Source organism: Psammomys obesus, unplaced genomic scaffold (genome assembly GCF_907164565.1).
Source record: "Psammomys obesus unplaced genomic scaffold, mPsaObe1.curated_primary_1811, whole genome shotgun sequence".
In the NCBI taxonomy this organism is placed as follows: Eukaryota; Metazoa; Chordata; class Mammalia; order Rodentia; family Muridae; genus Psammomys; species Psammomys obesus.
Window position 1 is genome coordinate 7,163,306 of NW_026596149.1, and position 14,526 is coordinate 7,177,831.

Genomic DNA, 14,526 nt, shown 5'->3' on the forward strand with positions numbered 1-14,526 from the left:
AATGCTAAGAGAATACATTTAGACAGTACAGGCTGTGCTCAAGAGGCTTCTGACAAGAGCTAGGGACTCTACAAGGTATTGAGTCAGAGGCCATTTGTGTTACATTCTGGCAAAGAGCTTGCCTACACTTAGTCTTGTCCTGAGGCTTTGTGGAAGGCTGGACTTCAAAGGGATGGAATACTTAATCTGCTTGAAGATATTTCAAGCCAGGCCACCATTCAGGCTGTAGCTTGATTACTGCTAGCTGCTTTTAGCCAAATTTACCAGTGGGAAAATACAACAGAAAGGCCTGGAAAGTTTGCAGTTGGCTCAGAAAGGAACTGTGAATAAAGTTGGTGCCAGAAAACTGTGGTTGCTGAGGTGATTAAAACCATTAAAAAACAAAGACAAGTATTCTACATCATTACAGTAGAAAAGATACTTAGAGAACTCTGAAGAAAGTCATGTCAGACCCTGTATTTGACCCTGTTTTAAGAAGAGAGCTCTAGGACATCCTGCTTGCTCATAGAGGGTAACCCAGGAAACCTCACCACACAATCAGACACTCTACATCTGTGGTCGAAGGCGGTCCAATGACTCTTCAAGCTAGGAGAAGTCCTTGACATTGTTCACATAGTGCCGATTTTGCAGACACAAAAAGTCTGAGAATTACATGCTCTTGAAAGATTCCCTCCAGAGTTCAAAGAAATGCTTGGGAAGCCAGGGAAAGGGTCAAGATGCCTGCATCAGCCAAGACTGTGATTTGTGAATCTGCGACCATGGGAGCTGAATGACTGCAATGTAAAGCTTAGGAAGTCAGAGATGCCAGAAATGTGGAATGTCAAAGTAAGCCACAGGTAATAAGTGGAGTCAACCCCAATAGAGAGGCCATGTGGGCATCAATGCAAGGGCCATGGGGTGGGGTTTACCATTGAATGGGAGAAAATATTTGCTAGTTATACATCTGACACAGGATTAGTAACCAGAATATACAAGAAATTAAAAAACTAAGCATCAAGAGAACAAACAAGCTGACTGAAAATAGGGTATGGGGGGCTGGAGAGATGGCTCAGCAGTTAAAAGCACTGTCTGTTCTTCCAGAGGTCATAAGTTCAATTCTCAGCAACCACATGATGGCTTACAACATTTCTACTGGGATCTGATGCCCTCTCCTGGAATGCAGGTATACATGCAGATAGGGCATTCACATATGTAAAATAAATAAATCTTAAAAAGAAAAAAGAAAGAAAATGGAGTATGGAACTAATCAAAGAATTCTCATGAGAAGAAATACGTAACTACTAAACACTTCATATTTTTAATATCCTTGGAAATAAGGGAAAGGCTGATTACAACTACCTCAAAATTCCATTTTACCCCAGTCAGAATGGCCATCAAGAGTAATGGTAACAAATGTTTGTGAAGCACAGAGTATCCTTTTGCACTGTTGGCAGAAATGTAGAATAGTGTAACAACTTTGGAAAACCACCTGGAGGATCCTCAATAAACTAAAAATAAAATTACCATGACTCATCCATACCACTCTTGGACATAGAGACCACTCCTGGTCATATGCCCCATTGCAGAGATCTGTGCACATCCACACTCACCGCTACCCTGCTGGTAAGCTCTATAGGTGTCCTATATGCCAGATGTCCACTGCTTGGTGGATACTGGAAATGTAGTACATACACACAATGAAATTTCACTCAGCTAGTGAAGAAAAATTAAAATTTGAATTTTCTAGAAATACGGATAAAACTGGGAGGAAGAGGTAATACTCAGTAGGGTATTCCAAGGCCAGAAAGACGGATGTCACACATTCTCTTTCATAAAGAATCCTAGCTTCAACTCTATGGCTTTATGTTTAACCTGGAGTACTTGTGGAAGCCATTAAACTAGAGCAGGAAATACTTTAGGGAGGAGGACTGTAGAACACCAGTAAAAATGGAAGTACAGAAAGGGATTAATACAGGTAGAAAAAGGTAAAGGAACAGGGAGGAGATGGAGAAAACAAGGGGACAGGAACAAGTAAAAACATACAGGGGTATGAAAAAGCCATATGAAAACCTTCTAACCCAATTAAAACTTAATTTTTAAAAGTTTAAAAGGAGATAACCTGAATGACAAGACTATTACACGATCAGCTAATAAAACTGACACAAAAAAGAAACTGTTCTGAAATTCCTCTTTATTTCTAAACAAACAGAGGCTGTTCAGTTCACCACATGACCTAGCTGGCATTCTTTACTACTGACTCAGCACTGGAACAGCACACTAAAAATCATGTGAGCATCTTGAGAAATCTAAAATATTTTTCAAAACATCAAGTTATAAGTTTGATATATCCAAATAGTTTGGTTTATCTTTATACAAAACATATAACCTCTCTATGCAAATAGGGGCTACACGAGTAGTTTTCCAAGACTGATACAGTTACTTAAGTTTAATAATTTTATTAATTAGTGATTGAACTTTGTCAAATATTCTGTTTGTAACCAAAATTGATCTTAAATTAGAAAATGTTTTTAATTAGTTTAATACTAATAGATGTTTAAAAAATACATTTCTAAGAGTGTCTATATTAGGAAATTATGTACTAAGCACAGAGCAGCATTTACAGAACAGTATATACAATATGCTTACTGTACATGAATGGAAAACATACATTCATATTTGTGTAAAGATATAATAAAAATTTACAGTAAAATGTTTTTTCCCTACAGGAGGTGGGTATAAGGGACAGGGACAGGAGTAAGACTTGTCAATCTTTCTCTTATAGGCAGGTATATACTTAACAATGCCAGCACTTGAGGATTATGGAGCAGGACATGTGACATCCTCCTCTGACTTCTGCATGTGAGCAGGTACACACCTCACACAAGACACAAACACACATGAACCGATAAACAAACTGTTCCTGTAATGTTAATCTTTCGGGCATGTAGACACATGGTATCTCTGGATCACAATAATTCTAGAGGCACACAAAAAAGAATCTTTACATTAAAATGGTTTAACATACATGTAAATTTCTTTATGACAATTCACTGACATAAATATTTTTTTAAATGGGAAAAGTTTCCCATAAAAGCAAAAATGCCTTAGGGCCAGGAGAGAATGGCACCTTATGCTTACCAATTTCTGTAATTAGAATATTAAGGTACCGCAATAGAGCAGAAACATATGTATGTACATAAACACAGAACATATACACATTCTCTCATTCATTCAATCACTTATCACTGTGTAACCCAGGCAGACCCAGTACTCTATGCAGCACAGTCTGGCTTTGAATACACATTGATCATTTCTCATTAAGATAGAATATTTCTTAAGTAGATTCCTAGATTTAGTATAACAAATTCAAATTCCCAAAGAGCAACTCAAATGTTAAAAACACCCTGTGAAAAAGCATGTGGACTGACTCTCTTTCTAAATAAGCATGCACCTAAACCTACTAGTACTGAATAAAACACAATGCAGACAAATATGTAAGAAAAAATGTCTAATGAATATGGCTAGTACAAAGTTAACATAATGAAAAAAATGACATAACTTCCCCATCATTACACACCACACAAAATTTCAAGGTGATTTTTAAATAGAAAAATGGGGAACATTTCTACTAATGAAAAGGAATGTATGATTATAATTTTAGGCATTTAACCCAATTAATATAAAAGTTACCTACATAAAAACAACAACAAACCCATCAAAGTAAAGAAGAAATAAAAAGTAGTGAGAAGAAAGGACAAACTTTTTAACTGTAACACTAGCTGAAGTTGTACTTTTAAGAGAGTTGTACTTTTAATCTTGGTTGGTACTCAGTCCTCAGTGGACAAACTATCAAATAATAGGACTTTAATCAAACGTGTATACTTATCCCTGTGCCAAGTACTGTTAAACACATTACAAATCCCAAAGTCCTCACATCAGAGAAGAGGAGGGGTTTTTATTTCTTTGTGGTAAATCAGCAAAGTACAGAAATCCCAGGAAGGGAAGTTATTTGCTCAATGTGACACACCATTCACAGAGCCAGATCTGAACCCAGCATCCTTCCTAAGTCCATGCTTCCAACCACTGCTCTACGTTTCTTTCCTTTAACAGTTAAAAACAACAACCATTCAGTCTACAAATGTACTAAATAATCAAGGGGATAGGAAGATAGGGAGGAGGTGGCAGTGCATGTCTTTAATTCCAGTGTTTAGGAGGCAGAAACAAGCAGATCTCTGAGTTGGAGGCCAGCCTGGTCTACAAAGAGCAACAGGACTGCTAGGGGTAAACAGTGAAACCCTGTCTTGAAAAACAAAACAAATGTATTAAATAAATTCACTATATAACTTCCTAAAATATACAAACAAGAATATTTTCTGTTTGGTTAGTTTTCTTCCCTCTTTGTTTTGTGCTAGGGATGAATGCAGGGACTCTTTTAGGCCAAGCCCACAGTCTATCACTAAGTTATATCCCCTGCCATAAGACTATTTTGACACAATACTTTGAGGACTCAGAGAACCATTATATTATTATCAATGAAAAAAAAAGAGAAAAAAGTAAACTGAGTCTGGTAAGATATATCAAAAGGGTAGGAAATGAGAGAAGAAAACGCTCTACATTTAAGGAATAATTAAAAAAAATGAATAGCATTTAACCCTGTTAAAAACAACCTACCAGCCACTTGCAACTCCAGCAATTAACTGCAATGCAATCAATGTCATGTTGGAAAGAAGTAAAAGAAGTTAAATGATCTGGAAAACTGAAAAGTCACGACAGAAGGCAAGAGTGACAGTTTTTATATGGCAATTGTGAGCCACATTTAGACACAAAAGAAAAACAAGTTAATGTTATCACTCCAGACAATGAAAGTGTTTTACTTGCATTTATTTCTGTTGCTAAAGCAAAATAATCTGATGGGGGGGGGGAAGGAAGCTTAGCGGTTTATTAGGTTTAAAAGGCAAGGCCACAGTCCCCCATCATCAGGAAGAAATCAGGACAGAAACTGAAGGCAAACAAAGAAAAATCAGTTTATGCATGCTTAGTGGGCTGCCTGCTTTCTGCTCAGCTCGATTCTCCTTAAAATAAATAGTCAGGACCCACTCACCCACCCCACGCTCTAACTCACCCAGCACGGCCTGAAGGATAATCCCTCAAAGCACATTCCCAATGGCCCATTTATCTAACAAGTTTCCACCTCCATAAGGATCTACAACAGTCCCAAACAGCACCACCAACGGAAGATGAGTTCAAACACAATAGGCTACTGTAAATAGGACAGATATTCAAATTTTTCTAGTAAAAACGTTCTTTTTCAAAACTAATTCAGGTTTGAAATATACTTTACTTTTCTAATTTTTCTTTATTATGAGACGGATGAACAAAAACTCTTGAATCTTTGAACACTCACCCAGTGCGAGATTGGCCAACCTTATCACAAATATCCAAGATGAGGCCCCAGTCCTCAGCAGTATTCAACTCACTAGTTGCTTTCTCTGTAAATTATGAAAGAATATTGTTATGTTATCACATTCAAATCACCAATCTGTAACATAATTCTCAACATCAAACCTAAATCAAACCATCAAACCAGCACTATTATTAATCAGATTTTGACATCCATTTTTTCAATCTATCTATCACAAAAATCTTCCCTAATCATACTTCACTGGCACCTCTATCTGCAAACAGACTAAGCAAAGAAATATTTTTATTTTCAAAAATTCTTATCTTCACTTGGTAGTAAAAGGGACACAGACTAAGCACTGATTGTTATCAAAATGTTTCAGGTAAATTATTTGTTGAATTGGCTTTGTCAGAGTGGAGCAAAGGATCCAGAAAACAAATCAAGCTTTTACTATTTTCCCTTCAAGAAAATCTGATACATTGCGGCCAGTAACGTAGCTCATCTGCCACAATGAGTATGGCCTCTGAATCCTCCACTGGAAAAAGGGAACTGACTGGAGAGCTGCCCTGTGCACACATGTACACACAAACACACACAATGTAAAAATAAGTATAAAACTTGATCTATTGTTAAAGACATCAAGAGAGACAGGCAAATTGATTTTTTTTTTTAAAACAAGGTCAAGATAAACATAACAAGCTATTGGCGCACAACTGTTGAAGATTATCAAAATCAATAAGCCTCTAAGGAAGCTAACTAAAAAAAGAGAAGATAGAAGGTTCTAGTACTAGAAATCAGCGGGAGAAGCTCATGAATATTAAAAAATAAATATTACAAACTCTGTGTCCACTAATTTGATCACTTGCTTATGAAGCAGGACAACTCTTTTATACCTAGACAAGAAGAGAAAGATAATCCAAATAGGCTATTAAGAAAAATAAACCAATAAAAATAATAACCTTTCAAAGAACAAAGCATCAGACCTATTTGGGTTTACCAATGAATTCTACAAAATATTTAAGAGAAAATAGTGTATCAATCATTTGTAAAAGATAAAAGCAGAAAGAATATTTATCTATTAATACTTCCAGAGTTACCATAGTACTCTCAAGCCAGGCAACAGTTATTGAAAATGATAAACAAATTATTTCCATAATTACAAATGTAAAAACTCCCAGCAAATCTTGAACAAACTGAATTCAACAATATTTAGAAAAATGATACACTTGAACCAAGTGAGGTTTATTCTAATTATGCAGGGCTAGTTAAACAGCAAGGCTATCATCTTCTGAGACATTATTAGAAGACTTCTTTAGCTGGGTGGTGGTGGTGCACGCCTTTGATCACAGTGCTTGGGAGGGGAAGGCAGGTGGCTCTCTGGCCAACCTGGTCTAAAGAGTTTCAGGACAGAGAGTCACACAAAAAAACTCTGTTTCAAAAAAAAAAAATTAATTTCTATGCTCTGCTCAGCTAAATATGAAAGATAGATACTAAAAACAAAATATGGTAGGTTAAGGAAGAGACTCTATAGTAAACAGACCACCTGAAAGAATTACTGTGATAAAGTTCAAGGTCAGGAAGACCTAACTATTATCAGGATTTCCAGTGTGTAATTTTTTTTTTCCAGTATTAATTAGTGGTAGTCAACCAAGAATTTTCAGCTGAGAGAATCTTCTAATATGAAAGATTAAAGAAAATACAAACAAGTGGGGAAAAGAAAAAAAAAAGCAATTTAGATTAAACAGAAGCTACATACAAAGGTCAAAGCTATACACAGAACAAGTAACTAGTCTTGACTAGAACACTGTGATAAAGTAATGTAATACCATCGTGATCTTCAATAACAGATTCAATTTTTCAGCCTGACACAGGTCAACCAATACTAAGATTCTTATGTGTGGGACTTGGTCTTAATCATGTTAACAATGAAACTCCCTGCTTTCTCCTCCTTCTCAGTGCCCTACTAATTCAAGAAAATTCCCTATCTGACATACTACTGAAAGCTAGAAGTAGGCATTGGCAAATTTAATACCAAAAAATTCTTCGTAGGCTTAATAAAAATGATCCATACCATAGCTCTCAGGGATACAGCATCGCTTACCAAGTTAGTCTCTAGCACTGGACAACTAGAATAAACAACTTGCAAGAAAGGCATTAACCCAAAGGTTGTAAACACATTCAGTACCCAATGCCTCACTGTTGGTACCACAAGTTTTTAGCTACAACAACAGAATACCTGAGACTGGTTGCTCTAGCAGCCCCATCAGCTCAGCCTCTAATGGAGACCTCACAGCAGCTTTTAACACAATGATCATGTATTTTCATGAAACAGGAAGCCATGGGATTTTAGGGGACAGGCTCACTTTAAAACAAAAATAGCAGCTTGTTCTTACAGGAACTAATCCAGGCTTCATAAGAACTACATTCACCTCTTCCAACAGTTTGATACTTTCAATGGCCCAATTACTTCCCGCTAAGTTCCACATTTAAAGGCCCAACACCCTTCACATTGCCAAAGTGGGTACCAAGCTTCCAGCTCATGAACCTGAAGCACATACTCAAGCACAATACTGCTGTATAATCTTTAATGTGGAAGATAACAAAAGCAAGCTATTCATTAATATGTAAGAATACACGTGTATTTTTTATTTCACTTGTTAGGCTCAGAAAATGATACTTCAAAGTATAGGCCTCATATGCAGTTTTTGTTTGTTTTTTTTTTTTTTTTTAATTTTCTCCTGCCCCATCTCTCCTATCTCTCATTCTCCACCAAAGCCATAAAACTAGAATTCTTTTTCCCAAGGGTGCATTATAATAACTAAAAACATTCTTTCCACAGTCAGCTGTAAAAACTAATCTAACCTTTCTCTGACTTTCTAAGTGCTGACCATAAAAAAATTAAGGCCCTCATTCCAGAGGTGTCCTATCTCACACTTGGGAGAAAGAACTGCTACAGCAAAGAGAGTCATCTCAGACAGGAAGTAGATCTTGGTAGGTTTCTTCACTAAGTTCATTACCATTAGCTCACAGCTGTTCTATCCATTCACTTTTCTACACAGCTGTGCAAACATCAAATTTAAGCAGAAAAATGAACAGAAAACCCAGATGTCTGAGATTTCAGTAAGATGACCCTCATGCAAAGAAAAACTATTACTATATCAATATGTTATGCTTATCTCTTGTTAACCTATCTTAATCGATTTCTTTTTTAAGACAGGGTCTTGCTACACAGCCCAAGCAACCCTTGAATTCACTATAGAGAACAGACTGGCCCTGAATGCATAATCCTCCAGCCTCAGTCACCCAAAGATAGGAAGACCAAAAAGTGACACCATGCCCAGCTTAATCTGTTTTAATACAGGTATACAGATCATACTGTCTTAGAAATAGGATCACTTATACAACCTCTACATTGATAATTGATTTTTTTTAGAAAATTATCAAATCTGAGTATATATTCAAGAAAGTAAAATGCATTTCTAGCCCATTCCAGATCAAATCTTAAGTGCCTTACATTGACAAATGAAATTAACAGATACAGACCTAATATAAGATAAGGAATGTGTCGCAAAAATTATAAAGATCAAAGCAATTTGGAAGAAAAGTAAAGAGTTGTGGGGAAGAAAGAAAAAATCAAAAGGATGTTGACATATTTAGAAACAAAAAAATAGAAAGGCCTCTTTTCTTTCTACTTAAATGATAAGGCATAAAGTAATAAAAACTGAAAAGCTGTATTGTCTTCCTCTATGTCCTGATAAGGCTGCTCCCCACTCAGGGGAAGGTCATCAAAGAGCAGGCCAATCAGTTCATGTCAGAGACGTCCCTGTTCCCATTACTATGCAACCCACTTGGACAGTGAACTGCCATAGGCTACCTCTGTGCAGAGGTTCTAGGTTATCTCCATGAACAGTCCTTGGTTGGAGTATCAGTCTCAGAAAAGACCCCTGTGCCTAGATTTTTTTGGTTCTGTTACTCTCTTTGTGTAGCTCCTATCCTCTCCAGGTCTTACTATTTCCCACTTCTTTTGTAAGATTCCCTGGGGAAGACCTCCCCTATCAGTGGACTTGGAGAGAGGCAAGCATGGAGAAGGGGGGGAAGTTGGATTGAAAGGGGAGGAGGGAGGGAGCTACAGAGCAGATACAAAGTGAATAAAGTGTAATTAATAAAAATTAAAATTAAAAATATTACCAAATGAAAAAAAAAAGAATACTTTGTTAAGAGGGGCATAGGAGAAGAGTGAGGAAGAGAAAGTAGGGCTGGGAGGAGGTGAGGGAGGGGGCTACAGCTGGGATACAAAATAAGTAAATTGTAATAAATAATAAAGAAATAAAGAATAAAAAACTGAAAAGCATAATGATGAATCTAGGCTGGCTGTTGTATGGACCACTTTGTATAAACATAGTAATAATGACACACAACTACACTACTATGTAACCCATAGGAGAGGTATCTGCAGTTATTCAAGAAACATCAGAGAGCCAAGAGCCTTGAACATGCAAGCAATACAATCAGATCTGGGAATACCGATATAAAAGCAGCTTATAAGAAGAAAAAGAAGATTAAAAAAAAAAAATGGAACTACCATAAATAAATGGCTTGCTTAGAACGCAAATGCAAATACAAAGTGCTTCTTTGGTTTCTTCTAACTGGGGAAGAACTGTTTCAAACCCGCCTGCATCCAAAATATACTCTCAATTTCCTGAAAATAATTAATTCTATCTTAAATGTTTCAAAACCCATGCTCTCAGCCTAACTACTGAACAAATGCTAAGAAAGACCCACACAAAACTTTAGTATCTAAAACCCTGTAGAACAAGTTGTCAGCTCTTTTAAATCCCAAAAAAGATCTGAGTCAGACTAAACAGGTATCTCTCAGTCTAAACTTTACTTCATCTTTAGAAAGGAAAACCAGTTGTTACTTTGATTTGGTAGTACATTTTAATAATTCATCCATCTTGGACTGGGAGGCAAGCAAGCTCGTTTTAAAAAAGATGCCTACGTGTAATGAAAACATTTAAATCTTAAAAACCTAATTAAAAATACATCTAAGTGAATCAAAATAGAACCTATTTAAAAGTTACAAGCTAACTGAAACTAACAGACCTGTTTCTGATCAAGTATAAATTACTGATTATCATAATTATGACTTTACATTTCATAAATTAATGATATTTCCAGGAATGTATGGCATCTTACGTTTCGTTTCTATTGCTGCAATAAAACAGCATGACCAAAAGAAACTTGGGAGGAAAAGGTTTATTTGGCTTATGTATCCCAGGTCATAGTACACCTAGCAAAGACAAGGCAGGACCTGGAGGGAGGAACTAAAATAGAGACCATGAAGAAATGCTACTTACTGGCTTTGTTCCCCATAGCTTGCTCAGCTTCTTTCCTGTAACAGCCCAGAACATCTGCCCAGGGCTTGCACCTCATCATTAAAGAAGATAATGCCCCCCAGACTTGTTTACTGGCATCTAGATAGAGGATTTTCTCAGTTTGAGGCCAACGTGGACTACAGAGCAAGTTCCAGGGCTGCCAGGGCACCCAACGCCACACTGAGAAATCTTGTCTCAGAAACAAAACCTGAAAACCTAACAATGCATTTTACAACTCTGAAATGATCACATCATTTCTAACACTCCCTCAAGATCAACCAAATAGTGGTACATTCCTCTCGGCTCTTAAAAAAATAAAATCAAATTATTTTCTAAATCAAGCGAATATAAATTGCCAGCAGCAACTCAAACTGGATTTATAAACAGGGAATGAAACAAAAAAATATTCACTTCTAAGATACAGAGCACAGGGTATGTGCGCATACAGACATACATACAAAAACAAACACACACACACACACCCCAAACCTGCTTCTAAAGAATTCAAAGTTTATGATCCCATTTTATCTTTAGATTATCTCTCCAGTTTTGGCAGTTTGAATGAAAATGGTCCCCTGTAGTCCCATAGGGAGTATCACTATTAGGAAGTGTGACCATGTTGGAATAAGTGTGGCTTTGTTGAGAGGAAGTATGTCACTAGGGATAGGCTTTGAGGTCTCAGATGCTCAAGTTAGGCCCAGTGTCATTTCTCTCTTCTTGCTACCTATGGGCCCAAATGTAGAACTCTCAGCTCCTTCTCCAGCACCATGTCTGCCTGTGTACTGCCATGCTTCCTGCCATGACGATAATGAACCAAGCCTCTGAACTTTAAGCCAGAATTAATTAAATGCTTGCTATGGTCATGGTGTCTCTTTAGAGCAATAGAATACTGACTAAGACAACAGTCATAAAGGGGAAATTAAGGATTTTCTAAAAGGTGAATTCCTCATCTGAATTTTAAGTCCTCTCAACAGATTAGACAACTTTTTACTGATAAGCACGTACATGTATTTCTGATTTTCTAAAATTTGACTGCTGAACACCTGCAAAAGTAAAAAAATGGGAAAGGATGATTATCCATAACATTCATTCTGCAGAAAAAGGATTGTCATTAGTCAGCTTCAAGATGCTATCATTCTTTAAAAGTAGGCAATAGAGGTTTGAGGCTTAGTATTAAAGTGTATGCCTGTTATGCTTCAAATAACGAGCTCAATCCTCAACATTCAAGGGGAAAGAACTAAGCTAGTGAAGTGAAAAGAGATATATCTGACTGAACAGTTATGTAACAACAATAAGAAGTAGAACAAACCTTTAAAAAAGGAATAGAGGGCTGGAGAGATGGTTCAGTGGTTAAGAACTCTGTCTATTCTTCCAGAGGATCCTGGTTCAACTCCCAGCACCCACATGGCACCTCACAACTGTCTGTAACTCCATCCAGTTCCAAAGGATCCAACACCCTCACACAGACATGCATACAGGCAAAAGACTAATACACATTAAATGAATAAATGAATAAATGGATGGATGGATGAGTGGATAGATGGATGGAATAGAAAATAACTCTGCAGAATTAAAAAGAAACGAGGTCAGATACCCTGACTTCCACACCTGTAATTCCAGTATTTAGATACAGAGGCAGGAGGATTGCTTACTACAGCCTGCTTTATATAAAGCTTTTCAGCCTTCCAATGTTACACATGAAGGCACAGGGGAGCCAGAAATTTTGAGTTGTTATAACCCATCATGAAAAGTTCATATTAAGTTGTAGATTAAATTAAAATATTTAATCAAAAGGATTATATTTACATTCTTAAAACAAGACCATCAAATATCATTAAAGAAAGAAGAAAACAATGAGAAGCTTCTGTACTATTCTAAAAGGTATTTACAATAATAAATACCTTCTCATTTGCAGGAATAGAAGGATGGATTCAAAACCAATTAAGAAGATGAAGCATACAGATATACCAGTATCCTGAAGGGTATGGTGGGTTTGTCAATAACACAGTCAACAGTACATATTTGTTGTCAGGACTGGAGACAATTACAACTATGGAAATCAAGATTTCACACAGGCTACTGGCCTGTGTAACAACGTAAACAACGGATGTCCTGTCAGAAAAACAATGGGAAAAATGTTAACTAATTTAAAAAAAGTTTATAGTTTTGAACATGCTAAATTTGAGGTATATGAAGTATATTCAATATCAGTCAAGAATTAGCATAGCAAGTGTTTTGACAAATAATTCTGATAGCAACCTGAGATGTTTTTATAAACTACTTACAACACTGGGAAATGAATTCAAAGGGTCTGATCCTATTTAATACGAAGTTCTCTATTCACTAACAGTAATGCTTCAGGTGCAATTTAAGGCCAAAGTCAAGATCTCTGCACACTTTAGGAAATTGTTTCGCAGCCTGTGGATCACAGGCCCCTTGGCAAATCTATCTCCTATCTCCAAAAATATTTACATTGTGATTCATAACTGTATCAAAATCAGTGATGAAGTAGCAACAAAAATAATTTTATGGTTGGGGGTCACCACAACATAAGGAACTGTATTAAAGGGTCACAGTATTAGGAGAGTTGAAACTACTGTTTTAGGAGAAAAATTAATCTGTGGTTTATAATGCTGACTAGGCTAAGCAAAAATAAATTAAAAGTATGTATGGTCAATTAACAGCATCTAGGATATGAACTGGTCAAACACAGTTTGACCAAGAATGCATTTCTTAAAAAAACTAACTTATTTATTTATTTATTTATTTATTTATTTATTTATTTGTTTGTTTATTTATTTATATATAGACAAGGTCTTGCTATATACCTTTAGCTGGCCTGGAACTTACTAGGTAGACCAGGCTGTCCTCCAATCAGTAGAGGTCCTCTTACCCCTGTCTCCCAATAGCTGGAATTAAAGATGTGGGCCACCACACCTGGATGCTAACCTACTATTTATTCTAAATATTAAAAGCAGCATTTAGAAGAGACAAAGAGTGAAAAAACATTTTTTTATTAACACTAGACTTGTTGCCGCACAACTACCATCTCAGCACGTAGGAGGCAGCGGTAGGAACCTCTCAAGTTCAAGGCCAACTTGGCCTACACAGTGATCCCCCATCTCAAGAAAACAAGGCCAGGGACTGCAGGGTGTGGATAAAAGGCAAGGTGCTTCCCTGACCCATGCCAGGTCCTGGGCTAGATCTCCAACACTGAAGGGAGAGAGGGAGACCAGCACTTTTTATACTTTAAAAGTCAAGATAGCCAAGAGGTGATGGTGCACGCCTTCAATCCCAGTGCTTGGAAGGCTGACGCAGGCAGATCTCTGAGTTCAAGGCCAGCCTGGTCTATACAGCTAATTCTAGAAGAGTCAAGGCTACACACACACACACACACACACACACACACACACACAAAAAAATCAAAACTGTGTCTCAATAAAACAAAAAGTCAACACAAATGCAACATTATTAAATAATCAAATAATGAGAAGAGCAACACAGAAAGGTGAATTTAGTTATCTAACAGATTGATTTTTAAGTGGTAACAGAACACCAAACTGACAATCTAGAAAATTATCAGTAATTCATTACTAGATAAGTTATGTGTTTAATATGTTCTAAGAATTTCCCATAAAGTACTAGGGACAGGAATGAAACGTTCTCGTCTTTATTAACTTTATACCATACAAGACAGTCAATCAATTAACTTAATGTCAGTAGTTGACTACTCTCAAGAAAATAAACAGTAGTGAGTAGACAGCGATTATT

The 14,526-nt window shown here is 36.7% G+C and overlaps 1 protein-coding gene across 1 annotated transcript in view; it reads right to left on the reverse strand.

The window, feature by feature from the left end:
- The window catches only part of Stam (signal transducing adaptor molecule), a 51,205-nt gene that overhangs the window by 32,893 nt on the left and 3,786 nt on the right, over positions 1-14,526 (reverse strand). Inside the window, exon 2 of the mRNA XM_055593846.1 lies at positions 5,384-5,468. Coding sequence (XP_055449821.1) covers positions 5,384-5,468 — 85 coding nt within the window. The remainder of the gene's footprint in view (positions 1-5,383; positions 5,469-14,526) is intronic.